At 36.2% G+C, this 24,122-nt stretch overlaps 1 protein-coding gene across 3 annotated transcripts in view; it reads right to left on the minus strand.

The window, feature by feature from the left end:
- The window catches only part of Lama2 (laminin subunit alpha 2), a 640,019-nt gene that overhangs the window by 217,722 nt on the left and 398,175 nt on the right, over positions 1-24,122 (minus strand). For all 3 annotated transcript variants that reach the window (XM_045157983.1, XM_045157982.1, XM_045157984.1), the window contains 5 exons: positions 21,650-21,736; positions 14,418-14,629; positions 9,780-9,886; positions 4,128-4,308; positions 610-746 (listed from right to left, as the gene is read on the minus strand). In XM_045157983.1, coding sequence (XP_045013918.1) covers positions 610-746; positions 4,128-4,308; positions 9,780-9,886; positions 14,418-14,629; positions 21,650-21,736 — 724 coding nt within the window. The remainder of the gene's footprint in view (positions 1-609; positions 747-4,127; positions 4,309-9,779; positions 9,887-14,417; positions 14,630-21,649; positions 21,737-24,122) is intronic.

Genomic DNA, 24,122 nt, shown 5'->3' on the forward strand with positions numbered 1-24,122 from the left:
ACTTCCTGAAAATTAAAACCTAGGTAATTCTGATCAGTTCTTTTAGAATTCTAGCAAATACTTTTCATTAAATTCTTACTTATTTGTACTTTACAGATAGATATATTTTATTATGTCTAGGCAGAATGGGCATGGTGTCATGGCTTTATTATAAAATTTCGGGCCTTTAGTCCTATTTTTTCCTTTTTAGGTATTTTATTTATTTATGAGAGAGAGGGGGTGGGAGAGAGAGAGAGAGAGATTGGGTGTGTCATGGCCTCTAGCCACTGCAACTAAACTCCAGACACATGCACCACCTTGTGCATCTGGCTTCATTGGTATTAGGGAATTGAACCCATATCCTTGGACTTTGCAGGCCAGTGCATTAACCATTGAGCCATCTCCCCAGCCACCTTTACTCCCACTTTTGTAGGTATCACACAGCCAATTAAATACATGTCTTTCTCAACATAAATTTGATAATCTTAACCATGTCTTCAGTACATGATTTGATAGTCCTATGTTGTTTTGTGATATAACCCTGGGCTTTAAAATGCCCATTTATAGATTTCTGTTAGATAAAATCAACAAAAACAAAAAAAGATCAGTTGAAAACAATGGTTTACTCACCATACATCCAGTGACAATGCTGTGGCCCCAGGTATTAGGTGCACATTCAGAACATTTCTCTCCAATAGTGTTAGGAGGGCAAATACAGCGACCAGTTTTGGGGTCACAATTATTGCCCAGATGAGAACAGTCACAAGCTTCACAAGGGAATAAAGAAGGAAGGAGAAGAAGGATTAAAGAAATGTAAACTTTGAGATAAGATGTTTGAGTGATAAATGCATTTTATTGTATACTTTTCCATTTTCCATACTAGGTTGAAGGATCCTTAATAGTAAAATCTAACTTCTACCATCAGTTTTACCACAGTATGATGTGTTTCTTGGTACAGTTGTTCCAATACAATGTGCTATATTACCCTCAATGATTTCAAAAGGTAACCTTTTTTTATTCAGTTTAAGGAAGAAAAGAATTCGTGTTATCAAATTGCTTCTTAATTAGAATGTCTTATATCCATATATTTCAGGTTCTAAAACTTCTATTTGTACATTTAAATTCAATAATATTTTCCATTGTTGTAAAGATTATTTTTTTTTATTTTGATAATGACTGACTTTCAATAAAATCAACAAACTTAACTGGCTTTTTAAGTTTACTGCATCATGTATGCAGTTTGAAATGACACACAGTATGTTTTAAATTTGGTGTATCATGTGTGCAGTTATAAACAACACACAGTATATTAAGTTCAGTGTACCATGTGTGCAGTTAGAAACAGCACACAGAATATTCTAACTTTGTGAACATTTCAAAATATTTGCATCAGAGAAACTTCAAAGATAGAGATATTTCTAATTTTTATTCACCACCTGCTATATTTTTTCAGAGCTGTTTTATTTTCTTCACTATGAATCATCTACAAAAGTATACATTTCCTACCAATTATACTTGCTCAAAGAATGCAAAAAGTAAGATTTCAGAATATCTTCAAAGCCATCCAACTAATACATGCCATTTTTATCTATACTTGACACAACTACTGGGAATATATTTTACTACTTCATTTAAGTGTAAAGAAATAATTATTATTAGAAGATAAGAAACAACAAATAACTGAACTCAAATGGAAGACTACTGATTTTAATTGAACCCATTTAGGATACTTGATCAAGTTCACTTTTTAATGAATCACAATTATTATTGCTCACAGCATTTCATAACAACTGTGAAAAGTGTTTTGCAAAAAATCTTGAAAAAGAATAAACACTCAATAAATGTCAGTGGTCATTTTTGTTATTATTGTCATTGCTAATTTTGAGCCAATGGGCTTATATGTATCATTAATTATCAAAACCAGAATATGATATTTAATTTTAAGTACTAAAAATGTTCAAGTACTTGCAAGTAGAAATTATCTAAGTACAGCTTCAATGTTATTATTACAGTGAGTAGAAAGATTAGAGCAGTGAGTGTGTTTTCTTTGTCACAGTACAATATTTACCACAATTCAATAAAGAAAAATACTGATGAAAAATCCATAGCTCTTATATGTCAGCCATTCCTCTAACTATTTCACAGCCCTTAACTCAATTTATTCCTATAAAGCCACATGACATAGTTAAGATTATTTTCCTCCGATCATAGGTGAATTTTGCAGAAGGAAAGCAGGGCCAAGTCACACAATCAGGGTCCTAAAACTGGTTGTTGATAGAGCCAAAAAATAAATCCAGCTTGTCCAGTCCAAGTTGTGCTTGCAATTTGTGATGAATTGCCTAGATTTTGAATAACCTAGGAGACACATTTCTGGGAGTATCTGTGAGGGGATTTCCAGAGGAGCTTAGTTTAGGAGGAAAGATCCAGCCTGCAGTAGGCAACACAATCCCAGGAGCTCGATTTTGGGACATGATAAAAAGAGAAAGGAGAAAACCAGCTGAGTACCAACATTCCTCTCTTTCAACTTCTGAAACATGGACACAATGGGACCAGCTGCTTCATGTTTTCTCAATATGCCTTCCTGACATGATGCACTGAATTTCCACAAACCTTGAACCAAAATAAATCCTTTCTTTTTCAAGTTACTTTTCACCAGACACTTGATCACAGACATGCAAAAAGTGAGTATTATAGAATTACAATGCTACTGTTGCTGCTTTCTGATTTTTTCTATCCTTTTTTTTCTGGCTTAGAATGCTATTAAGTTTGCATTTTAAAATTTAGCACTGTTCCATAATTTTAAATAATATTTATGCTTTAATTTATAAATTTGCTAGTAAATATGAGTTATGCAATACTCCTACATTAATTCATATTAAGTAAAAAAGGGGGTAATTAGATTTAAATAACAGTATTTTAAGTTCACCTACATTATTGTTTTAGTTTATGCAGATATTGACTTATTAATCAAATTGAAGTTTTATAAGATCTGTAATTATATTTCAAATACTTAAAATTGTCTCAGCTATTATAGAAATATTACTTGAAACATGTTGGAGAGTGTCTTAAAGATAGTGGTTCTTTAAATAATTTTAAACATTCCTACTGGCTCACACATGAATTTACTACGGTAGTCAACAATCACATTGGGAATTGCCCTACAGTGCTGAGAGTGCATTGTAGCAGCACCACCGTTCAATCAATGGACTTCATAAGCAAAGGTGAAATCCAACCTTCTGATGGTTAGAATAGTAGCAATACTAAATTAGTGACATGTAAATCAAAGCTAAGGTTCAATCTTTACTTTCACCTGAAGTGTGCTAATTAGTGTTCATGACTTGTGTGAAATTTCTGCTTGTACGTCGGACACTACTTCAGGGAATTATGTTAGAAATCCCTGCCTGTATTTTCCCATGAACTATATATTGTGATTCAACATGTTTCTTTTCCAGAACATCTGAGTTTTCAAAAAAGCCAAAAGTCGATAAAATATATATCTTTTACACCAGAAAAAAAATTTATTTCCTGGGATCCTGCATTAATATTGTAGTAAGAAAAGGAAATTGTAAAATATCTTAGTTTAGGAACTGGAGAAATAACTCAGCAGTTAAAGCTACTTGCTAGCAAACCTGATAGCCTCGGTTTCAGTCCCCAGTATCCATATAAAGCCAAATGTACAAAAGTGGTGCATGTGTCTGGAGTTTATTTGTCATGGCAAGAAGAGCTGGTGTTTCTTTCTGTCTCTCTTTCTCTCTGTCTCTCCCTCCTTCCCTTCCTCCTTCCTATGCTTTTCATTGCTTGAGAGTAGAGATAAAGTGAAGATAAGATTGACAACCATAAAAATTGAACATCTGATTTTCAAGCTGTAGAATTCACCAAAGGGCAGTTACAGATGGCACAACATATCACTATTGTGATCTGCTGATCGATTTTTCTTGAATAATTTGCAAGCAAATTATAAGCAAAGTAGTAGTTCAAACTTCACTATGTTCCATTTGTTAATTCGTTAAGAATCAATATTGGGCTAAATATTATGTACTGCGCATTTGTTGTCAATGTGCATTTCCTTTAGTAGAACAAACTGTTACAGAAGATAAGAGAGTGAAATCCAAGAATGAATATGTAGGACTTTAATCTTCTTTACAAACCTGTGCAGCCTCCTTCTTGGAAGTTGAAGTAGCCATGGGCACAATGGTCACATTTCTTCCCTGCAACTCCAGGCTGACACCAACATTGTCCATTTTCTTCACAGTCAAATGATTTAGACCCAAAAGAATTGCAGTTACAGGGAGCACACCCCCTTGCTGATTGTAGCCCAAATGTTTCAGGCTGGCATAGAAAAGGGAAAAATTAATTTCAGCAAACTGACTCAAAACGAAACAAGTTGCACAAAACCAAGTGAGCAGGCAGAACACAAGGAACTTAGAGTTACCAGGGCTACTGATATTATGACTGTTGGGTTATTATCACTTAATGGAGTGGATGGTTTTTATGGTGTATAAAGAGAACAGTTCAATTACTTAGAAATGTCACCAAACTTAATGTCATGGCAGGAGAAATGGCTTAGCAGTTAAGGTGTTTGCCTGAGAAGACAAAGGACCCCAGTTTGATTTGCCAGGACCTGTGTAAGCCAGATGCATAAGGGGGCACATGTGCCCGGAGTTCGTTTGCAGTGGCTAGAGGCCCTGGTGTGCCCATTCTCTCTTTCTCTCTATGCCTCTCTTTCTATCTCTCTCAAATAAATAAATAAAATATTTTAAAAAACTAATGTCAGAAGCAAATACTCTCTACATTTTATATTTTCCCAAGCTTCCACTATACTTCCCAAGATTCAAACAAAACTGTGATTATAAGCTACAGATTATATTTCTGGCGTTAATTTAAAATTTTCCTCACTTTATTTCTAATAATCTAAAGTTATCATTTGCAGATCTTATGTACTGCTTTTCAGAGTCTAAAGTCAAAGCAGTGATTTCCTCTTAATATTTGATTTACATTTTGTCACTGATCCATAAATACATTTTCATAGTATGTACATTACTAATATAAATTTCAGGCTATGCCTACATTGACTAATTAATTGGTTTGACAAACATCCAGCTTATTTGGTTTCACTATAATAATTGAAACTGATTTGTGAGGAAACATTAAAGCACTAGATTAGAAAGGTAAAGGAGCACTTGCATTTTTATGAGGACTGAATATTCATATCCCTTATCTACTTATAACATATCATCTTCTACATATAGGTTTGTATTACTAGCCTTGGTGACTTTTTGGAAATGCATGTTATCAGGATAAAATATATTAAAATATGCTGATGGATCTAGAAATTGCTTCTATTAGAAAAGTAAAAAGCATGCATCCTAATTAAAATATAACACATTTTCTTTTTTAAATATAATGCCACATTATTATGATATTTTAATCTAGAAAATTAGTCTCAGTAATTACTCCTTTGTAAAAATACTTCATGTTTTGGAAAATTAGACTTAGTAATTATTTTTGTGGTAAAATGAATGTTTCTATTTAATGTAAATCACCCAAAAGGAAATGAATAAGCCTCATTATATGTTTTTATATTATTGTTAACAGTATTAAAAATAAATTGGAGAAATTAAAATCACACTGAGAATTAGACTTTCAAAATTACTAGCTAAGAATAGTTTTATTGTTTAAAATGTAAAATGGGTTGATTTGGTTTGATAATCACTTTGATCACTGTTTTTACTGTTGGCTTTATTTGTATTTCTAGTTACAATTCATAGTTCCTCTTATTAAGGAAGAAAGCATGTAATATTAACGAAAAATAATATGATTTTGAAATTGATTTTGCCAATATAAAGAAAAATTAAACATATTAATATTTTATTCACAAAAATGAATTCCTTCAGGATCCTTAACTTAGAGAAATCATCAGAAATTAGGAGGATTCAAGAACAAGCTTGTCCATCACAAAATCATTTATCACAGTGTATATTTGTGGCAGCACCAAATATTCAGTGTTAGAGAAGAAGCTGAATAAATTAAATTATGATGCAGTCATGCTACAAAATAATGTACAATAATTATAATGTATTTTGAAGCAGTTTAAATAAATGAATCTGCTTGAGCTACACAGCATTAATAAAAATTGTAAAAAGCAGCATACAAAATCATACAGTCTAAAATTCCAATTACATGCCTATAATGACACATATACTACCCATGAACACACAATAGGAAGTACATGTATTTCCAAAACTAAGAGTGTACAAGACATATATTTAACATTTTTAAATGTCTGAATCATAGAAGTAACAACTCTCATTTTTCATTATATCTAAACCTCTTATTTAGTAAGCTTAACTATAAAAGTAGTATGTTACATTCATCATTATTTTCTAAATTGTCATCTTTTAGCATATGTGTATATGTATACATGTACATTTCTGTATAGATACACATTTACCTTTAATGGGCAAATCAAACAGATATTAAATCGTTAAAATAGGGTTGGAGAGATGGCTTAGCAGTTGTTTGCCTGCAAAGTCAAATCGATTCCCCAGAACCCATGTAAGCCATATGCACAAGATGGCCCATGCATCTGGAGTTCATTTGCAGTAGCTTCAGGCCCTGGTGTGTCCATTCTCTCTCTCTCTTTCTCTCTCTCTCTCTACCTCTCTCTCTCTCTTGCTCTGTCTCTCCAATAAATAAATTAAAAGAAATTCCAAAGATTATTATATAAAAACAGGTGACCATACTTTTCTAATCTTTACATATATAGGCTTAAAGTTTAAATTACACCAAAATAAAACTACCAAAATTCACTAATATGTTATTAATGACACTGGGGCTCAAAAGCTGAGAAACTTATTCCTAGTAAAGAGATCTAAGAAGGAAACTCTCCGAATTAAGCTCCAGCTGCCTGTCTTTTGAGTCTATTAAAGTAGATCCTGCTGACTGTGAGGTCCGTGTCTCCTGCAGATGTCTATCTTCTCCTGTAAACCTGCTGCCACTAGGACATAGCTGCCTGGGAGATGACTAGATCATGAGGGCGGAGCCCTCTCTAGTGAGCCTAATGCCCCTATAGAAGAGGGCCCCGCCCCTTATTTCTCCTGTGAGGAGCTGACTGCATTGGGAAGGCATGTGATCATCACACAGCAGGTTGCTGTGAGACAGTAACTGCTTTGGGAATGTAGGTCATCACCAAAAGGGACACTGCCAGTGAACTGATTCCAGCTTTAGTTTCCAAGATGCCAGAGAGAAATTTATATTCTTTCTGCCACCCAGGATAATATTATTTGATACAGTATACGAAACAGTCTAAGTAAAGTTAACTCTAAGATTCTCCCAGCAAGTAGCTTAATTATTGTAAGGTACCAGAACCTTCCTGCCAAATTGAATACATTGCCAATGGCCAAATTCTGCTGGAGTCCTCTCTGTTGATCTAGCTACTTTTTAAAAAATTATTTTTGAAAAATGAATCTAGTGAAGTCTTTTTATTTTTTGCGGTAAGGTTGCTCTCTAGCCCAGGCTGACCTGGAATTCACTATGTGGTCTCAGGGTGGCCTTGTACTCACAGTGATATTCCTATCTCTGCCTCCCCAGTGTTGGGATTAAAGGCGTGTGCCACCATGCTTGGTTTAGTGAAGCCTTTTTAATCAATTCTTTTTCTCTCTTATTTCCCAAAAGTCAGGACTCCACTTTGCAGAAGATGGGAGTTTCCAGCATGCAATGATCTCTCCACTTAATTCCTCACAGGTAGGTTTTTCCCCTATTTTTTTTTTTCATATGAACACTAGACCTGGCTGGCCTCAAATCAACTATCCTACTTCAGCCTCCCGAGTGATGGGATTTTAGGCTTGATCCACCATATTGAAGGTCCAAAAGCTTTTGGCACTTATAGTTTGGAATATCTAAGCAATTACAAGCTTCACTATAGTGGAAACCGCTAGATTACAGGAGTGCTGGTTGAATGTACAGCTGGGAAGTAATGAAGCAGCCTCATATCAGAATTTCTATTCTGAAAATGTACAATAATCATTTGGGAAGTAAAATCATCCTTTCCCCTTTCTTCTTTATTTCCTAAACCTATTCCTCCAATCCCATGGTCCGTGACGCTACAGTGACAAATCTTTTCTCTTGTTAATCTGCAACAAAGCTAGGAGATTCATCTTCTTTCCTCTCTTGAAATTTTTCTCCCTTCTTCCCTAACATTTGTTTTGTTTGCCTAGTGAAATGGAAAACATGTTTTTGAAGCTGGAAATATGATTTTTTCTTATTTCATGGACATTGTGCATTTATAGCATGATGTGAGAGTGTGCTACTTGTGTTGGACGTGTACATGAACAAAATGGTGTTGTGAAACTTTACAACATCTGAGTTATAGTGAATATCAAACAAATGTTATACCTATATATATATCAAACAAATATATCAAATATATCAAACAAAGCTATATCAAACAAATGCTCTGAATCTTCCTGGGGAAGACTCTGTTTGTTATATTTCCTTTCATTTGTTCACTGTTAAAAAAAAAAAATGTGAGTTTTCTCCAAATGATACATTGAGTGTTCTTCAGATTATTTGCTTTGTACACATCCATGGTTAATGGAAACTTATGAAAAATATAATTTCAAAGCATAAAGACAGCTCTTTTTTAGTGCCGAAGCTGCAGTTAGGAATTGTCTAATGTTTTCGTTGGCAGTCTGCACACTTAGCACTCGTTATTTGGTAAAGTGCCACCAGGGAGCGTCAGTGGTAACACAAGGAACACGGCATGCTGAGGCTCATGCAGCCCCTCTGGGATTACCAGAGCGGGGACCCGGTAGGCTCCCCGAGGACACCCGCTGGAGCTCCTGGAACCCCACCTCCGAGGAGACCCCAGCACCCGTTGCACTGTCCGCCGCTGCTCCTCTTGTTGGTGCACCTGCCTACCCAGGTTGCACTGTTTGCCCATGAAGCCTGATTTACAGACACATCTTCCCTTCATGTCACATCGCAGTGACACAGAGCCCATGGGATTGCAGTCACACAACACACAGAATTGCTTCGCTGGGTCCCACCACATACTGGGCTTTACAAGCCAAAAGGAAAGGGGAAAAAAGACAAAAAGAGCATATGGTATTATTCAAGAGATGGAAGCAGATGATATTTTGAAACTTTCTAGTGAAAGGCCAGTCTGACATCTGAGAATTACTTGCTTCTGCTTAATAGACTTTATCATTAATAAAATATTCTTATATGACAGAGGAGTGTAAATCCATAGGCTGTCAATGGAGGAATTCAAGGTGCCTTCCCTATCCACGGCAGGACCATCCAATATGTTCAGGGACTGAGAAGAACATATTTCAATTGATTTCATTTCAGCAAAATGGTATATCTGAAACTATATTCATTTGTCTCTACTGGAAAGTTTTGTTAAATAGAGTGCTAACGCCCTGAAACTAGCAATTAAATGACAGAAATGGGAGGGGAAAGTGTTTGCTAAAAGCATAGGAATAGACACATTTCATCTACACAGAGGTAAAAGGCAGATGGTTTTACCCCTCAAATCCCAGAATTAAGTCAATATAATACTTATCCCAGAAAATTCTAAACTGCAGAAAATATTATGCAATTTGAATATTCAAATTCAAGTCAACCATATTGTACAGCAAACTGTGTATATGAAAAAAAATCTCTCATACACAATAACTTCATTTGTTGAAATTAAGTAACACTGGGCCATTTTTCAGTATATTAAGGTGTAGGAAACACATCATCAAAAGCCATGAAGTGTTTGAGAGGAAGCAATTCATTGGTCAGCTCCTCTTTACCTTGCATTCATCACAGCGGCGCCCTTGAACATTGGGTCTGCACTCACACTGGCCGGTTCGAATGTTACACATCTCTGAGAAGGATCCATTGGTGCTGCAACGACAGGCTGCAAACGGAAGAGATGTTTACACTGCAAGCAGAGACTTACAGATTCCCAATACAGACTGGTGTCTTTTTCTGTAATGCTTGGGTCAGTATTTCTTCTAACCTGCTAAGTACTCAGGATTTTGTTATTTAATATCTACACCATTTTTACGCATTAGAGATGTAATACATGAAAAGGTTTAAGCTAATTTCTTTGCACATCACGTGCTGTTAAAAATATAGTCTTGAGAGCCAGGTGTGGTGGCACACGCCTTTAATCCCAGCACTCGGGAGGCAGTGGTAGGAGGATCACCGAGAGTTCGAGGCCGCCCTGAGACTCCATGGCGAATTCCAGGTCAGCCTGAGCCAGAGTGAGACCCTACCTCGAAAAACAAAAAACAAAAAAACAAAAAACAAAATATATAGTCTTGAGAAGAAGACATTGAAATTCAAAGAAGTAATTATACACACAGGGTCACATGCTTAGTAGGAGATATTACTTTGTTCAAGAATTTTGGGCTGGAGAGATGGCTTAGCAGTTAAGCGCTTGCCTGTGAAGCCTAAGGACCCCGGTTCGAGGCTCGGTTCCCCAGGTCCCACATTAGCCAGATGCACAAGGGGGCACACGCGTCTGGAGTTCATTTGCAGAGACTGGAAGCCCTGGCGCGCCCATTCTCTCTCTCTGCCTCTATCTGTCTTTCTCTCTGTGTCTGTCGCTCTCAAATAAATTAATAAAAAACATTAAAAAAAAAAAGAATTTTCATGGGACTTGATTTGTGTCCTGATTAAGGATGCAATGCTATCTAACTTCTTCAAAGGTATATTATGGGGCTGGAAAAATTGTTCAGTGGTCAAAGGGGTTTGCTTGCAATGCCTGGCAGCTCAGGCCCTATTCCCACTACCCATGTAAAGCCAGAATATGACTCATGATTCTCTATAATCTTCAGCAGCAGGAGACCCTGGCATGTCAATTCCCCCCCCCCCTCAATAAATAAGTAAAATATTTTAAAGAGATACTTTAGGGAAATATGTAATGTATCATAATATCAAGGTAGGTCAAACATACTGACTTGAAGATCAAAGTAATTTTAAGAAATAACATCAATAGTACTATTGAATAGTATCTATGCTATTACAAATGAATATTTAATGCTTTCAATATGATTTCAATATTTACTATGTGTCCACTTCTGAGTTAGACTCAAAACTAAGCTTGAGATGAAATGAATCCATACTTTTATGTTAGAAAAATATGAAAGATGACACAAACATTCCTTCAAATATTAGAAATGCTATATTATAATTGTGAAAAATCACTTATTTTATAATGCATATTCCATCTCCAAAATAGAAATTATATTTGCTTTAAATAATCTCTTGCCATTTTTATGTTATAAAAGTTGTCTTAGGTTATTCTAAAACATATAATAAATCAGTCTGGAGCCTATTTTATTTCACAAATAGAACTAGTAATTAAAGGCTTATTCTTTATTCATCAGGTGCATTCTTAATGATACTTATAATCACATTGACACCAGAACAAAATTCTAAGAGAAGATGACATGGGAATGTATTCACAGATGGATTTTGGTAAGTGTTTTTACAATGTCTTGAGCACTATGAGAACACATTGTGAATGCATTATAAATAGTAGCCTCTTCTTTAACTTATGCTATTATTCCGCTCAGTTGGCTCCAGGGCCTACTTCCCTCTACTGATTATTCTAAAACTTGCTTGACATTCTTCCAGTAGTTTGGCCTTCAGTGCGTGCTAACTGGATGTTGTTGAGAACCTGGCCCAGCCAGCAACCAGTCATAGTCCTCAGGCAAAAGCCAAAGAGGAACCTATAACTACAGCATAAGAACTTGATGGAAAATATATTTTCTTTATTAAAAATTCACTATGACATGGACACTACAATTGCTATGGATATTATTTTCTTTATGCAGATCTCTTGTATATATTAATGCATCTGTAAAATTATGATAATTAATGTCCTCTTAAAATAAGGAAAATTATAATGAATTTTGTGAAATTAGCCCTTTTGAGAGAAAATATGATATTTAATTTACATAATTAAAAAAACTGTATTTGACAGGCTGGAAAGATGGCTTAGCCATTAAGCACTTATTTGTGAAGCCTAAGGACCTCAGTTTGAGGTTCGATTCCCCAGGATCCATGTTATCCAGATGCACAAGGGAGCACACACATCTGGATTTTGTTTGCAGTGGCTGGAGGCCCTGGCATGCCCATTATCTTCCTTTCTCTCTCTCTCTCTCTCTCTCTCTCTCTCTCTCTCTCTCTCTTTCTCTCTCCCTCTCTCTCTCTTCCTCTTTCTCTCTGTCACTCTCAAATAGATGAAAATAAAAATTTAAAAATCCATATTTGTATTGGTAAACCTTTCATGATCAAATGTACCAATAAAGTATTTTTTCTCAGGACTGGAGAAATGGCTGTGCTTAAATACCTTGCCTGCAGAACCTAACGGCCCAAATTAGATTTCCCATTACCCACATAAAGCCAGATGCACAAAGTTGCACATGCATCTGGAGTTCCTTTGCAGCAGCCAGAGGCTCTGGCACACCTATTCTCTCTGTCTGTCTGTGTTTTCTGCATCTGTTTCTGTTTGCAATTAATAAATAAAATTTTTTTAAAATGTTTTTCTCATGGACTTTTTCTTCCTTCTTTATTTCCTTCCTATTTTTTCCCCTTTCTTGTTTTTGTTATTTATTTGACAAAACATCTCACTATGTAGCCAATGGTGATATAGATCTGTAATTCTTCTGCCATTTGTTCCTGAATTCTGAGATTATATGCATATGCCACCATGCCCAGCTATGAATTTTTTCTTAAGGGCTTACTATCTACACATAGAAAAATATTAGACCTATGAGAAATTATGAAAAAAATAATGAAATTGTTTGAAACACCCTCAGTCATATGGTATGCTGAAGAGCCTTAACCATAACAACAATATCTATACTTCATGGTGAGCAGTACAAAAACAGTGATTATTCAAGATATTTTAATTGCTTCATTTGTCTCTGTGCTCTTAGAATTTCATGCCATGGATCCTTAGTTTATCATAACAAGATAAGCACAACAATGTGTTCAGTTTTATGGAGAGGGTTATTAGAAACAATAAAATGTGGTCATCAATGAATTACTAGTCTTAGAATTAGTGAACCACCAATATTCACAGCTATTATAGGGACTACTACCAAAGAGTGTCCATGATGAGACATCCATGTCCCAAGAGTTCACTGTATACCCTCTAAGTGCTATAATTAATGAATAAATCCATTGTGCTCACAGAAAACTCACAATCCTCTGAATGGTGATAGTGAAGTCAAATGTCCTGCTCTGGGTCATTCAGATAGGAAGCACAGAGTGTAGGTCATCTGTGTGAGGGAAAGAATTTCTCAAGCTTCCCATGATATCATACAATTGGAAAATTCCAGTGTTAATTCACGCTGAGCTTGTTGGAAATTTTGCTTTAGAAAGTCAATTTTCAAGTGATATGAATATGTGCAATTTTTTTCCAGAGAGTGATTTTTGGTTTGAGCCAACAAATTATCATTCCCAGATGACAAAAGCTAACATTCAACTTCTTAACCTACAAGGCAAGAAAGACATTTTTTTTTCTATTGAAATATGGTCTTAGGTGCTTAAAATAGAGCTAGAAATGGACTATCTTTCCTAGAGTTTTGTGACTTTGGGTGTTCTGGGCACATGTGGATGACTTCAAGTCTGTTCCTACCATGTAAGATTAGCAGAAATGTTGTGCTGGGTGGACCCGTAATTTTCTGTTACTAAATATGACAGTAGAAGTTGGCAAATAAAGCTTTCAGTTGTTAATGTGGATCCGTATTCCATCTGACCTACTACTCCTAGGTCTCTCATCTATTATATTACCACTATTATAAAGCAATTGTGAATTCTGTTCAATGATGAATAATGCATGTAAGGAGGCAAAGACAAGAGAAGGAATGGATTGCATCCAAATGGATGAAGCTCTGGATAGCATTCAATGAATAGTAAGAGCATGACAGTCAATCACTCAACTATCAGACGTGAATGTATGAAAATATTGGCAGATTTTCACACTTATTATGAAATATCAAACTAAAGTTTGCACATGAAAGCATAACCAATTAACACGTACTGACAGGTACCAAAAATCATATGGACAGATTTATTTCAATGATTAAACTGATACATTTAAGAGAGCCAAAATAGACCTATATGATTTCCAAATACTTCCTTGCTTTGGATCTAAGTTTATTTTAAAATCTTCACTGCACAAGTATACAGAAATGTGTGTATGACTTGAAAAACACCAGCACTTCAACTGTGCCAAACATTTCCAGGGGTTTATTCTATTAGCACAAAGATGTGTTTTGGAACACACAGACTCTGTGTCTGTGCAGTACATCAATCATCTGTGTATTACAGATCGTTTCCTTGTCTTCAATCCTCACTCAAGAACTCATCAGCTACGTTGAGGTATCATGCATCAATTCTGTCAGAGGCATCAATAGTGCAGGACTTACGCTGACAGTTCCTTGCATTCACCGCATCTCCAAAGTATCCATCGGCACAGAGCTCGCAGTACCGGCCTGCTGTACCTGGCTTACATATCAGACAGGAGCCAGACAAACTGTCACAGCTTCCAGAGATGGACAAGTCAAGGTTGTCATTGCACTGGCAGGGCTGACATGATCCTCCCGGTACAGAAGGGTGTCCAAAATAGCCTTCTGCACACCTAAGATGAAAAATTTGAACAGTCATTGTTTGGGGGAATTCGTAAAACCCATCCAGGAAAATGTGCCCATGTTTGGCATATTATTTCTCTCAAGGAATAAAGAATCTTCTCTTAAGCACACCTCGTCTTAAATGCAAGATGATTAAAAAATGTTTGTCTGTAACTACAGTGTAGACACACACACACACACACACACACACACTCACAAACTCTAGTAATTAGATTTCAGCCAGACCCAAAAACAAGACAAAACAAACAAACAAAAAGAACCTTCTTGTTACTGGTACTAAAGATGAGACCAAAGAATAGTGAGAAACCAGCTGCTGGCACTCGGCTGGTATCCGGGTCCATGTTGAAAAGCCTTTGTATACAACATACCTATGTCTCTACTCCAACTGGTTATTTTCTGTACAAATACATAAGGTTCACACTGTTGTTATGAGGAAACTAGCTCACAAGGAAATTCAGTAATGAGGGTTTAGAATTTATTAAATAGAAAATATGACTAAGAAAGGTCATACTGAGGAGTGTTTGAATTCATAATAAATATTTATGAATTTGCATATAGATTCAGAGTCTGATTTTCAATGAAGAATCTCCACTAACGAACAGTCTAAAAGGGGATTCTTGCCTGCTAATGTGCTATGAAGTCACTCTGACCTGTACCCACAATTCATAGCAGTAAGTTCTAGGTCTATACTAAAATGAAATCCTACCTAAATTCTATAGAGTATTGGGAGTTAATATGTATAGAGTGGCAGAGCAGATTTTATTTAAAATTTTACTATCAAATTGTTCTTGATATATGTTGCTTTAAGATGCAGTTCAATTTTACAAGTGCTCAGAGACAACCCTGTAGGCAGCTGCTATTTCTACTTTACTCAGCCTTCTCTTTCAGTTACATTTTTCTCATGCTTGGCATTAAGCCACACTTGCCAAGGAAGAGATGCAGCAGAGCATCTGATGCCTACAGTCAGGGCAGCTCGGTCACCCATGTATCTTATCACAGTGATGTTTTTGCAGAAATGATCAAAAGTAAATGGGAGTAAAAATGCTGTAGGAGAATATAATTAACTTCATGGTGTAAAGCATTTATGCCCAGATGTGGAAGTTATTGTTCAGAAAGACGCTTGCTACCAGTTGAAATACAAATGGTTTCAATCAAATGTATGATAAAAATGCATTAATATGATTACAATTATGGGTCAGAGGCATTAATTTGGGGCAGATACATTGATTATTCTAAGTCTTATAGAAGATCTGTAGGTACCACAATAATCTTATAGATTTGGTGTTTTATCATAATCCTTTAAAATGAGATTAATAGTTTTAATTATAATCACAAAATGGTTTATATAATTATAAAAGTTGTATAACCATAGTTTAGCAAATATATCTATTTATTAATATTCTACTATAAGATATGAAATTAACATTTTAGTTTATAAAATGTCCCCACAGTACTTTTAATAACATTATTTAGTAAAATAATAAGATAATCACTTTGAATTTTACCCTCATTCTGCTTGCCTTATTTGCTATTCAGAATTTATAACATCCACATATGTTCACACTTAATTTGTTTACCTGAGGTTAGAGACCTAACCCAGTTAGAATAAGGATATATAGTGATCAAATCATTATAACAGCCAACACAAACTGCTTCTTTCAGTTTGCTTTCCTCAAGATGACTTACTACCCTTAGGAGAGATGACATTATATAACAAGGCTATTTTTCTTAACACAGATACCAATTAATAAATTCAAATTTTTTTCTATAGTTCAAAAAGTCCAAGCAGAAAACAATACAATTAAATAGAATAACTAAAGAAACATGTCTTTTATTCTGTATTGCTGGACATATAGGTAAAATGTGTGAATATAAATGACAGAAAATTCTTATGTCTATTTATTGACACAGCCATTTTTGGCAGCACATTTGGGTTTTATTACTGGTGTATATATTTTTCATACATAGAGTAGATTTTATAAAGACTTAAAATATCCCAATAAAGACTTAAAAGTAATCCTAAAATCAAAGAACATAATGCTGCTAGTTATAAAATTTATTATTAATGATAGCATTTATAGTCTAATCAGTTCTGTGCCATCTAATTAAAATTAATTAAAAATCACAGTCCTATAGGTGTTTCCACATTTTCAGAGTCTTTTACCTTACCGAAACTAATTATGATGTGAGTCTCAACCCCCTCATTTTCATGTGCATGGCAGAATGGAGACATTAAAAAGTCTGTTGGATTCTTTATAAAGATGTATATTTTGACATTAAATGTCATTCTTTCTTGTAGCATTTGTTAATTTTTCAAATCATATTTTAATGTAAGACAAAGTGGAGTGTTACATCTCACACTGTAAGCAGGAATTCATGTATCACACACAGTTGCGTAACAGAGTTGTTACTGGTGACTCTGGAACAATATGAGATGAAAGCAGACAGAGAGAAGGAAGAATGAGAATGAATGCCTGAAGTGAGATGGGAGACAATGAGAAAAAACATATAAAGGACTTTCTGGATTTATCTCATTATCTTTCATTCTTCAGCAATTTTTTGTTAAAATCTGTGGTGTACATTCTGACCTTCCACCTTCTTCAAAAAAGGAAGAAAAAGCCAGGCATGGTGGTGCATGCCCTTAATCCCAGCACTTGGGAGGCAGAGGTAGTAGGATCGCTGTGAGCTTGAGGCCACGCTGAGAATACAGAGTGAATTGCGGGTCAGCCTGGGCTAGAGTGAGACCCTATCTCAAAAAAAAAGAAAAAAGAGACAGAGACAGAGAGAGAGACAGAAAGAAAGGAGAAGGAAGGAAGGAAAGGTGAAAAGGAAGTAATGGAATCCACTGAGCACTGTTACATGTCACTAATATAAGTGAAGAATATTGTTTTCCTATCATGCAAAGACAAGAAGTATAAATTTCAAAATATAACCTCAGAACTAAAGATACATAAATGCTTTCACCAAAACATAGAGCAAAGCAACTTAGTCATAGAGGATTCATCACAGGCTCTTTTGGGATGGAGTAACTCAATTCTGAGAGCTAACAAGGGGCAAGCCTCCAGTAGAGGAGTGGAAGGAATCCAGTCTACAGGCAGAGAGAACCACACTGGCACAAGGCTCAGAAGGGAGCAGGAGTCTAAAGCAGCCACATGCTCTGTGATGCTTGCTCTCACTACTTCTCATTTCCCACCATCATTTAAAGTTTGAGCAAACTAGTTATGCACACAGTGCCTTTCTCAAAATGGGAACCCAGTGTGGAGACAGTGGCCCACCCGGACCTCTGGGTCCAGCACAGTATGTGTATTGCCCAGAACCTCTCCTTGGACTCAAGCTCTGGAGGTCCATTCAAGCCCCTGCTTCCCTCCCCAAGTGCCTTCATGCAGAATTCAGGCTGCACAATCATGCAAGTAGCCTCTTGAAATCTCAGCTGTCTCAATTACGCTGAAAGCACTACCAAGAAGCGTCTCTTTTCTATTTCTATTACTCCATGCTCTGTCTGCAGCTAGGACTTAAGGGCTCCACATGAACAGTAGAAAACCTCAGCAACTTGAGAGGAGAGGACAAATTGTATTATCTGGATATAGGCATTCCTGAATCAGACTATCTCAGTGAGATTTTGGAATTGAAATTGAACACAAAAGGAACTCGGCATGTGAAAGACTATCTGCCAATACTGTGTTGTATTTACACTTGCTATGCAGTTGGATTTTTTTTTCCTCTCCCTCAATTCAAGGATCAAGTCCGCTTTGTATAATATGCCTGAGTAAAGAAACCTGATAGAAGAGAAAACAAAATCATGGAAAAATTCTAGACTTTGGCTTCTACAAGTTGTGATTTCTATGATTTATACCTGTAGGCAGTAGGGAACTGGCTTGAACATTAAATCAAGCTTGCAGGAAAGAAGGGAAATAAACCTTAATTGGCCAAGATTATGTTTCTAAGTCTTTGCCTCTCTTACACATAGAAGACTAGGTTCTCAAAAAGGAAATGATTACAAGCTAGGACCTGAATATGAGAGAGAACATGTGATTTGGGGCCTTCTGAGTTTGGTTAACCTCACTTAATATAATTCTTCCAAGAGCTGTTCATGTTCTGTCAAATTTCAGAATTTAATTTTTATTTTTTCACTATGTAAAATATCACTGTGTCTATGTACTATATTTCCATTATCCATTCACCTGTTGATGTGTCTCTTTTAATATAGATATATCTTGATATAAAGGGGGGAAATGTGGTTAAAACCTAAAAAGCTAGAATGATGAACAAGAGTGAGTAATGAGATGACAAGAAAGGATACATGTGACATGTGAAGAGAAGGGAGGAGAATGGAATGGGTGAGGGGAGTACCAGGGGATGAAGAGAAGGGAAAATCAACTAAAACAAACTATGCTTGAAAATGCCATAATGATTCCTAATACTCAGCCATAGTCATTCTGTCTGACTGTTTGTCTCTCTCTTTCTCTCTCTCTTTGTGTCTCTGTCTGATTCTTTCTCTGTGTCTCTTTCAAATAAATAAATAAAACATTTAAAAAGGCAATTAATTGAGTATAATATGTGCTATATATGAATATAATGTAAATGAATTGAGTATAATATAAAATAGTATAAAGGCTTACTTTTTGTCAACATGGGCTGTAGCCTTAGACACATGCTTGCCATGTAATAAAAGCAGAAGATTTAAGGCCACACATATAGCACCTCTTGAACTAACTGAATTGGTCTTATTTTTTTTTATAGCAAATGGCAGCAATGTATAACTTCCAAACTTAGGTGATTATGGAGTTCTCTTTTTCTGGAGTGACAGTTTGGAAGATAGTGTTTTAGGTGTACAATGCTAATAGTGTGTGGATGGTGTGTAAACAATGGTCACACAAATTATTCACAGAATAATTTTAAAATTTATTTTTATTTTCATTTATTTGAGAGAGAGAGAGAGAGAAAGGCAGAGTGAGACAGAGAGGGAAAGGGAGAGAAGGAGGGAAGGAGAGAGAGAGAGAATGGGCCCACCAGGGCCTCCAGCCACTGCAAACAAACTCCAGATGCATGAGCCCCCTTGTGCTTATGGCTTACATGGGTCCTAGGGAATCAAACTGAGGTCTTTTGGCTTTTCAGGAAAATGCCTGAACCACTCAGCCATCTCCCCAGGCCCAGAATAATTTAGATTGTAAAATTTCCCAGCACAAACAATACTTTGTCCTCACTGCAACCTTTGTTATTCTTTACCTCTGTAGCTGCATTTTCATCACTGAAATGTTTCTCTTAGTACTTTTGACCCATCATATAAGTACACGGTAAACCCTAAATATTCATGGAAACTACACATTCTGGCTAAGAAAACATATTATCCCATAATAGTTGAAGAATAGTTCTGACTGGCAAACTAAATTGGAGGTAAGACATGCAATTCATGACACTGTGTGTGCATATTGCTGTCTTCATTTGAATCTGATTAATACAGATTTTAGACAAGACATCATGCTCTATGTCAGGTGTCTCTTTCCTTGACAATTTTTTTCATTAAATTAGAATTCTCTCTACAGCACATGTGACCATTCTTACCCACATTAAAGAAAGCTTTGAACTTCTTTAGGGCACAGATGGACTAATGCCTTTCCTTTTACATAACATTAGGAATTTTTAAATAAATACTTGTTAAGTAAAATGCAGCATTTTCAGTTATAGATGATTCAGAAATCATTGTCTGACATGTACAGAAAGGACAGTGCATAAAGCTAAGCAATATAAATACATCAGATACTGCTCTCACCCAGATACTGGATTTAATGGTCTTGTATGACAGAGCAGCTGTCATTTTCTAGTCATTGAAAAAGGTTACCTGCAGTGAGCTGGGGTGGAGCATTAGGCATTTGATATAAAAGTGCCTTGGTAATGAAGTGCTTTCCCATTATAATAAGCCAAGTACACATATCTTCCTTTATGAAAAATACAGAATTAAAGATCTTTAGTTCCTTGGCTACAAATAAATCCTCCTCATTTCAGGTCTTTTCTTCCATTACTAACTTACAGATGCTGCCATATTGACAAACGGTATTTACTGCTGCTAGAAGCTGGCATTGGCCCTCTGTCCAAGCTGCTAGTTGCTAGCCAAATTCTGTCTGGGAGATTGGCTCCTTCCTGCTCACTGACTATGTGTGCCCTCCTTGAAACAGGTGGTGGCTTCCAAGGAAGGGGGAAAGGATGGATAGAAATAGGTCTCCTTAGCTTTGGAGTTGGGGTGGATAAAATAAAGCAAGTCATATGCATGGTCTCTCTCTCATGGACCCCCATACCCCAGCAGAGGCAGCAAAGAGCACTAGAGAAATAGTGAATAGTGGGGGTGTTGTGTTTGTCAATAACATCAAGACAGAAGTTTGTTCCACCTTTATATTGAGGCTGAATGCACAGAAGAAACATTTCCTCCACAACATTCCACAAATTATCAAAATAAACAAATGATCTAAAATAATGTCTATAGTTCTGCTGCAAAGCAACTCAGCAAACTCAACAGGAATTAAAACACATATGAGGAAAAGCAGAATTGGCTGTCAACATCATGATAAATGACCTTTGGCTTCTATTTTAAATATATTCAAAGTAAATTACAGGTGACTTGCTGAACTATGAACTCCAAATTTAAACTAGATTATTAAGGACAAAAAAGCTAATTGTGAAAAATAAATGTTGTCAATGGTAGACAAGAAGATAAATCTTAAAGGGATGACTGTCTGCTTAAGCAATGCTTTTCAGACACACTGCAGGTTAATACTTAACCTTTAAGATTAAAACATTAATCAGATATTCTCTGAGTGGATGAAGATTTATAGAGCAATTTCTGGAAAATAAACTATAAAAATACAATGCATTTGTGTGACAAGTGTGATGAGAAACTTTATTTCATCTCATTGAGTATAGCAGCTTTTCTGGACAGAGCAAAGGATGGCACTGCCTGTGATTTTATAACTCCCATGGCAGAAATCATGTTGCAAGCCCGCATAGTGCATGCTTACCTCTCACAGCGTAGTCCTGTGTACCCGACAGGACATTCATCACAGATCAGCCCAAGACTCCGGTCTAAATGGCAGGTTGGGCTGAAGCTAAGTTGGTGTTGGAGAACAAACGAGACAAAAAAGAAACATACCACAAAGTCATTAGCAGCTCACTGTCATTTCTCTTTATCCACTACAGCTGTGACAAAATGCTACAGGCTGGTCATTCTAGTCTCCCAGCAGAAATTAGGGTCTGGCCATTCGAAGATGAAATGACATTGCTATTTCTTCAGACATGAGTATAGCCCAGTATAGGGCAGTGTCCCCGTAACATGCTATTAACTGACTTCTAACGGTTCTGGGGTTATGAGCCTCCGTAAGAGGTGGAAATTTACAGAAGCTTTTCAGAAATTCCCCAGGCCCAACAAAATCTAATCTCATGTGCTTTCTTCCCAGCCAAATCCCTCAAAATTTAAAACTGCGCTGAAAAAACCCTAGAGATCTTAGAAAATGTCCCGCAGCTGTGACAGTGCTACTGGTGGTTGCGTGCGTTCCAACGTCCAGTCCAGCTGCCACGGGCATGTGTACATGTTGCTATGCACATGAGCACGCAAGTGGGCTATTGCATGGACGGAACCCTTAGGAAAGCTCTCGGAACAGATTAACTATGCACATTCTGACAGATTTCTACAAAGGCAGACCAAACCAAAACAATCTTGTAATTTGACACCTGGCATGTTCCAAAATATAACTCCTTCTTTAAATATGGTTGCAATTTGGGACTCGAGTGATAGTTTGACACGAAGGCAGGAGCCGGTGGAGTAGCTGCGGGCTAGTGTCAGCTTTGGACCTCATGCTCAACTCCAGCCTCACTTATTTGCCTGGTAAGAGGCACCTCTCATGTAACAAGAATTTCTCAACCTAATGTTCTGCTTTCTGGTTCTCTGAAGAGACTTCAACTATTTTCTGTTCTGTGAGTTCAACTTTTTTAAAAATTTATTTTAGCTGATACATAAAAACATAATAATAGTACATAGTAGTGGGAATCATGTGTCGCCTCATGGGGTACAATCACTTAGCTGAAACCACGGTAGACATGGTGACAGACAATATGTATGTTAAAATCACATTAAATGTATATCCTGATAGTGAAAATTTACTAAATCATTAATCCTAGATTTTTTTGTGAATTGCACAGTACATGGTTGTTAATCTATAGCTGCCTAACTATCAATAGTACACCAGAACTTGATAGCCCTACCTAACTCTATCTTTGTACCCAGTGAGCTTTGTCTACTCCTCTCCCCCAAATGATCTTCCAGCCTCTTCTACTCTCAAGATTAGAAAGATCTCTATGATGCCTCTGACTTCACCATCTTCATTGTTCCATCATTTTAAAGGAAAATGCCTCTAATGAATTCTGCAATTATTATTCCCATAAATAAGTTTATTTTCTAATATATGTGGCAAGACAATCCAGTAGAGGCCTGCTTGATGACATGAATTAAAGAAAACAGAAAATTCGACACTGCAAAGCCTGATCTTGCTCCACTTCTAACGCTTGGGTGACTTTCTGAAATATTCCTAACTTTGGTAAAGATCAGGTCATATGCACCAGTTTGAAATAAGCTTCTTCTGGTTGAACTCATGGTAGTCCTGTAAAATTGGAATTCTCCATGGTCCCAGGCTATTAGGATCAAGTATACTCATCATATTTGCCATTTAAACATATGAGAAAGTCTAAGTGAATCTGTTGGGTCTGCGGAAAAAACTGGCCTTAAGAAATATGAATTTATCAATGTTATCTATGTAAAAGAGCTTCGGGTAGCTGCCACAGGCATGTCTATGAGAAAGGGGGTCCTCCTTTAAGAGAGAGCCAATTACAAAAAGAACTTAGCAGGAGTGTTTTTGCAATGAGGAGAGCTAGAAGATTCCACTGTTTGCCTGGGATTTGTTACTGCTTGAACAACAAACAGGAAATAGACTTTGACAAATTACTATTTGTGCATATGTGTCTTTTTCCAAAATTGGCATTCAATAACTATCTCAATTGTGGGGAGAGGGACTCCAAATGGAAGCCTTGAGTTTATCAACCTTGTGGGACTATAGTGACTAAACAAGAATCATGATAGGTATTTTTAAAAATCTCAAATCAGTTTACCATAAAGGCATGTCAAAGGTGGTTGACAAGGCTTCTGACATTTTCAAACTATTTATAAAATAGATTTTTAAATTCCTAAAAATACCCACATGTCAGTTGAAACCAACAGACAAAGAATAAAATGTGCTCACTGACAGAAAGAAATAAATCTCCAGGAAAAAATTAAGCAATAACAATATATTAGATTTGACTAGCTCTTTACAGCTCAGAGAAACTTTTAAATAACTGTAACTTCATTGTCACAAAATCTATGAGCTGGTTGGGTCAGCTCTATTTTTCTTTCTCAAGGTCATCCTCTAATTTCTAGGTGAATTTAACGTGGGATCCAATACA

The sequence above is a fragment of the Jaculus jaculus genome, chromosome 9, assembly GCF_020740685.1.
Source record: "Jaculus jaculus isolate mJacJac1 chromosome 9, mJacJac1.mat.Y.cur, whole genome shotgun sequence".
Lineage (NCBI taxonomy): Eukaryota > Metazoa > Chordata > Mammalia > Rodentia > Dipodidae > Jaculus > Jaculus jaculus.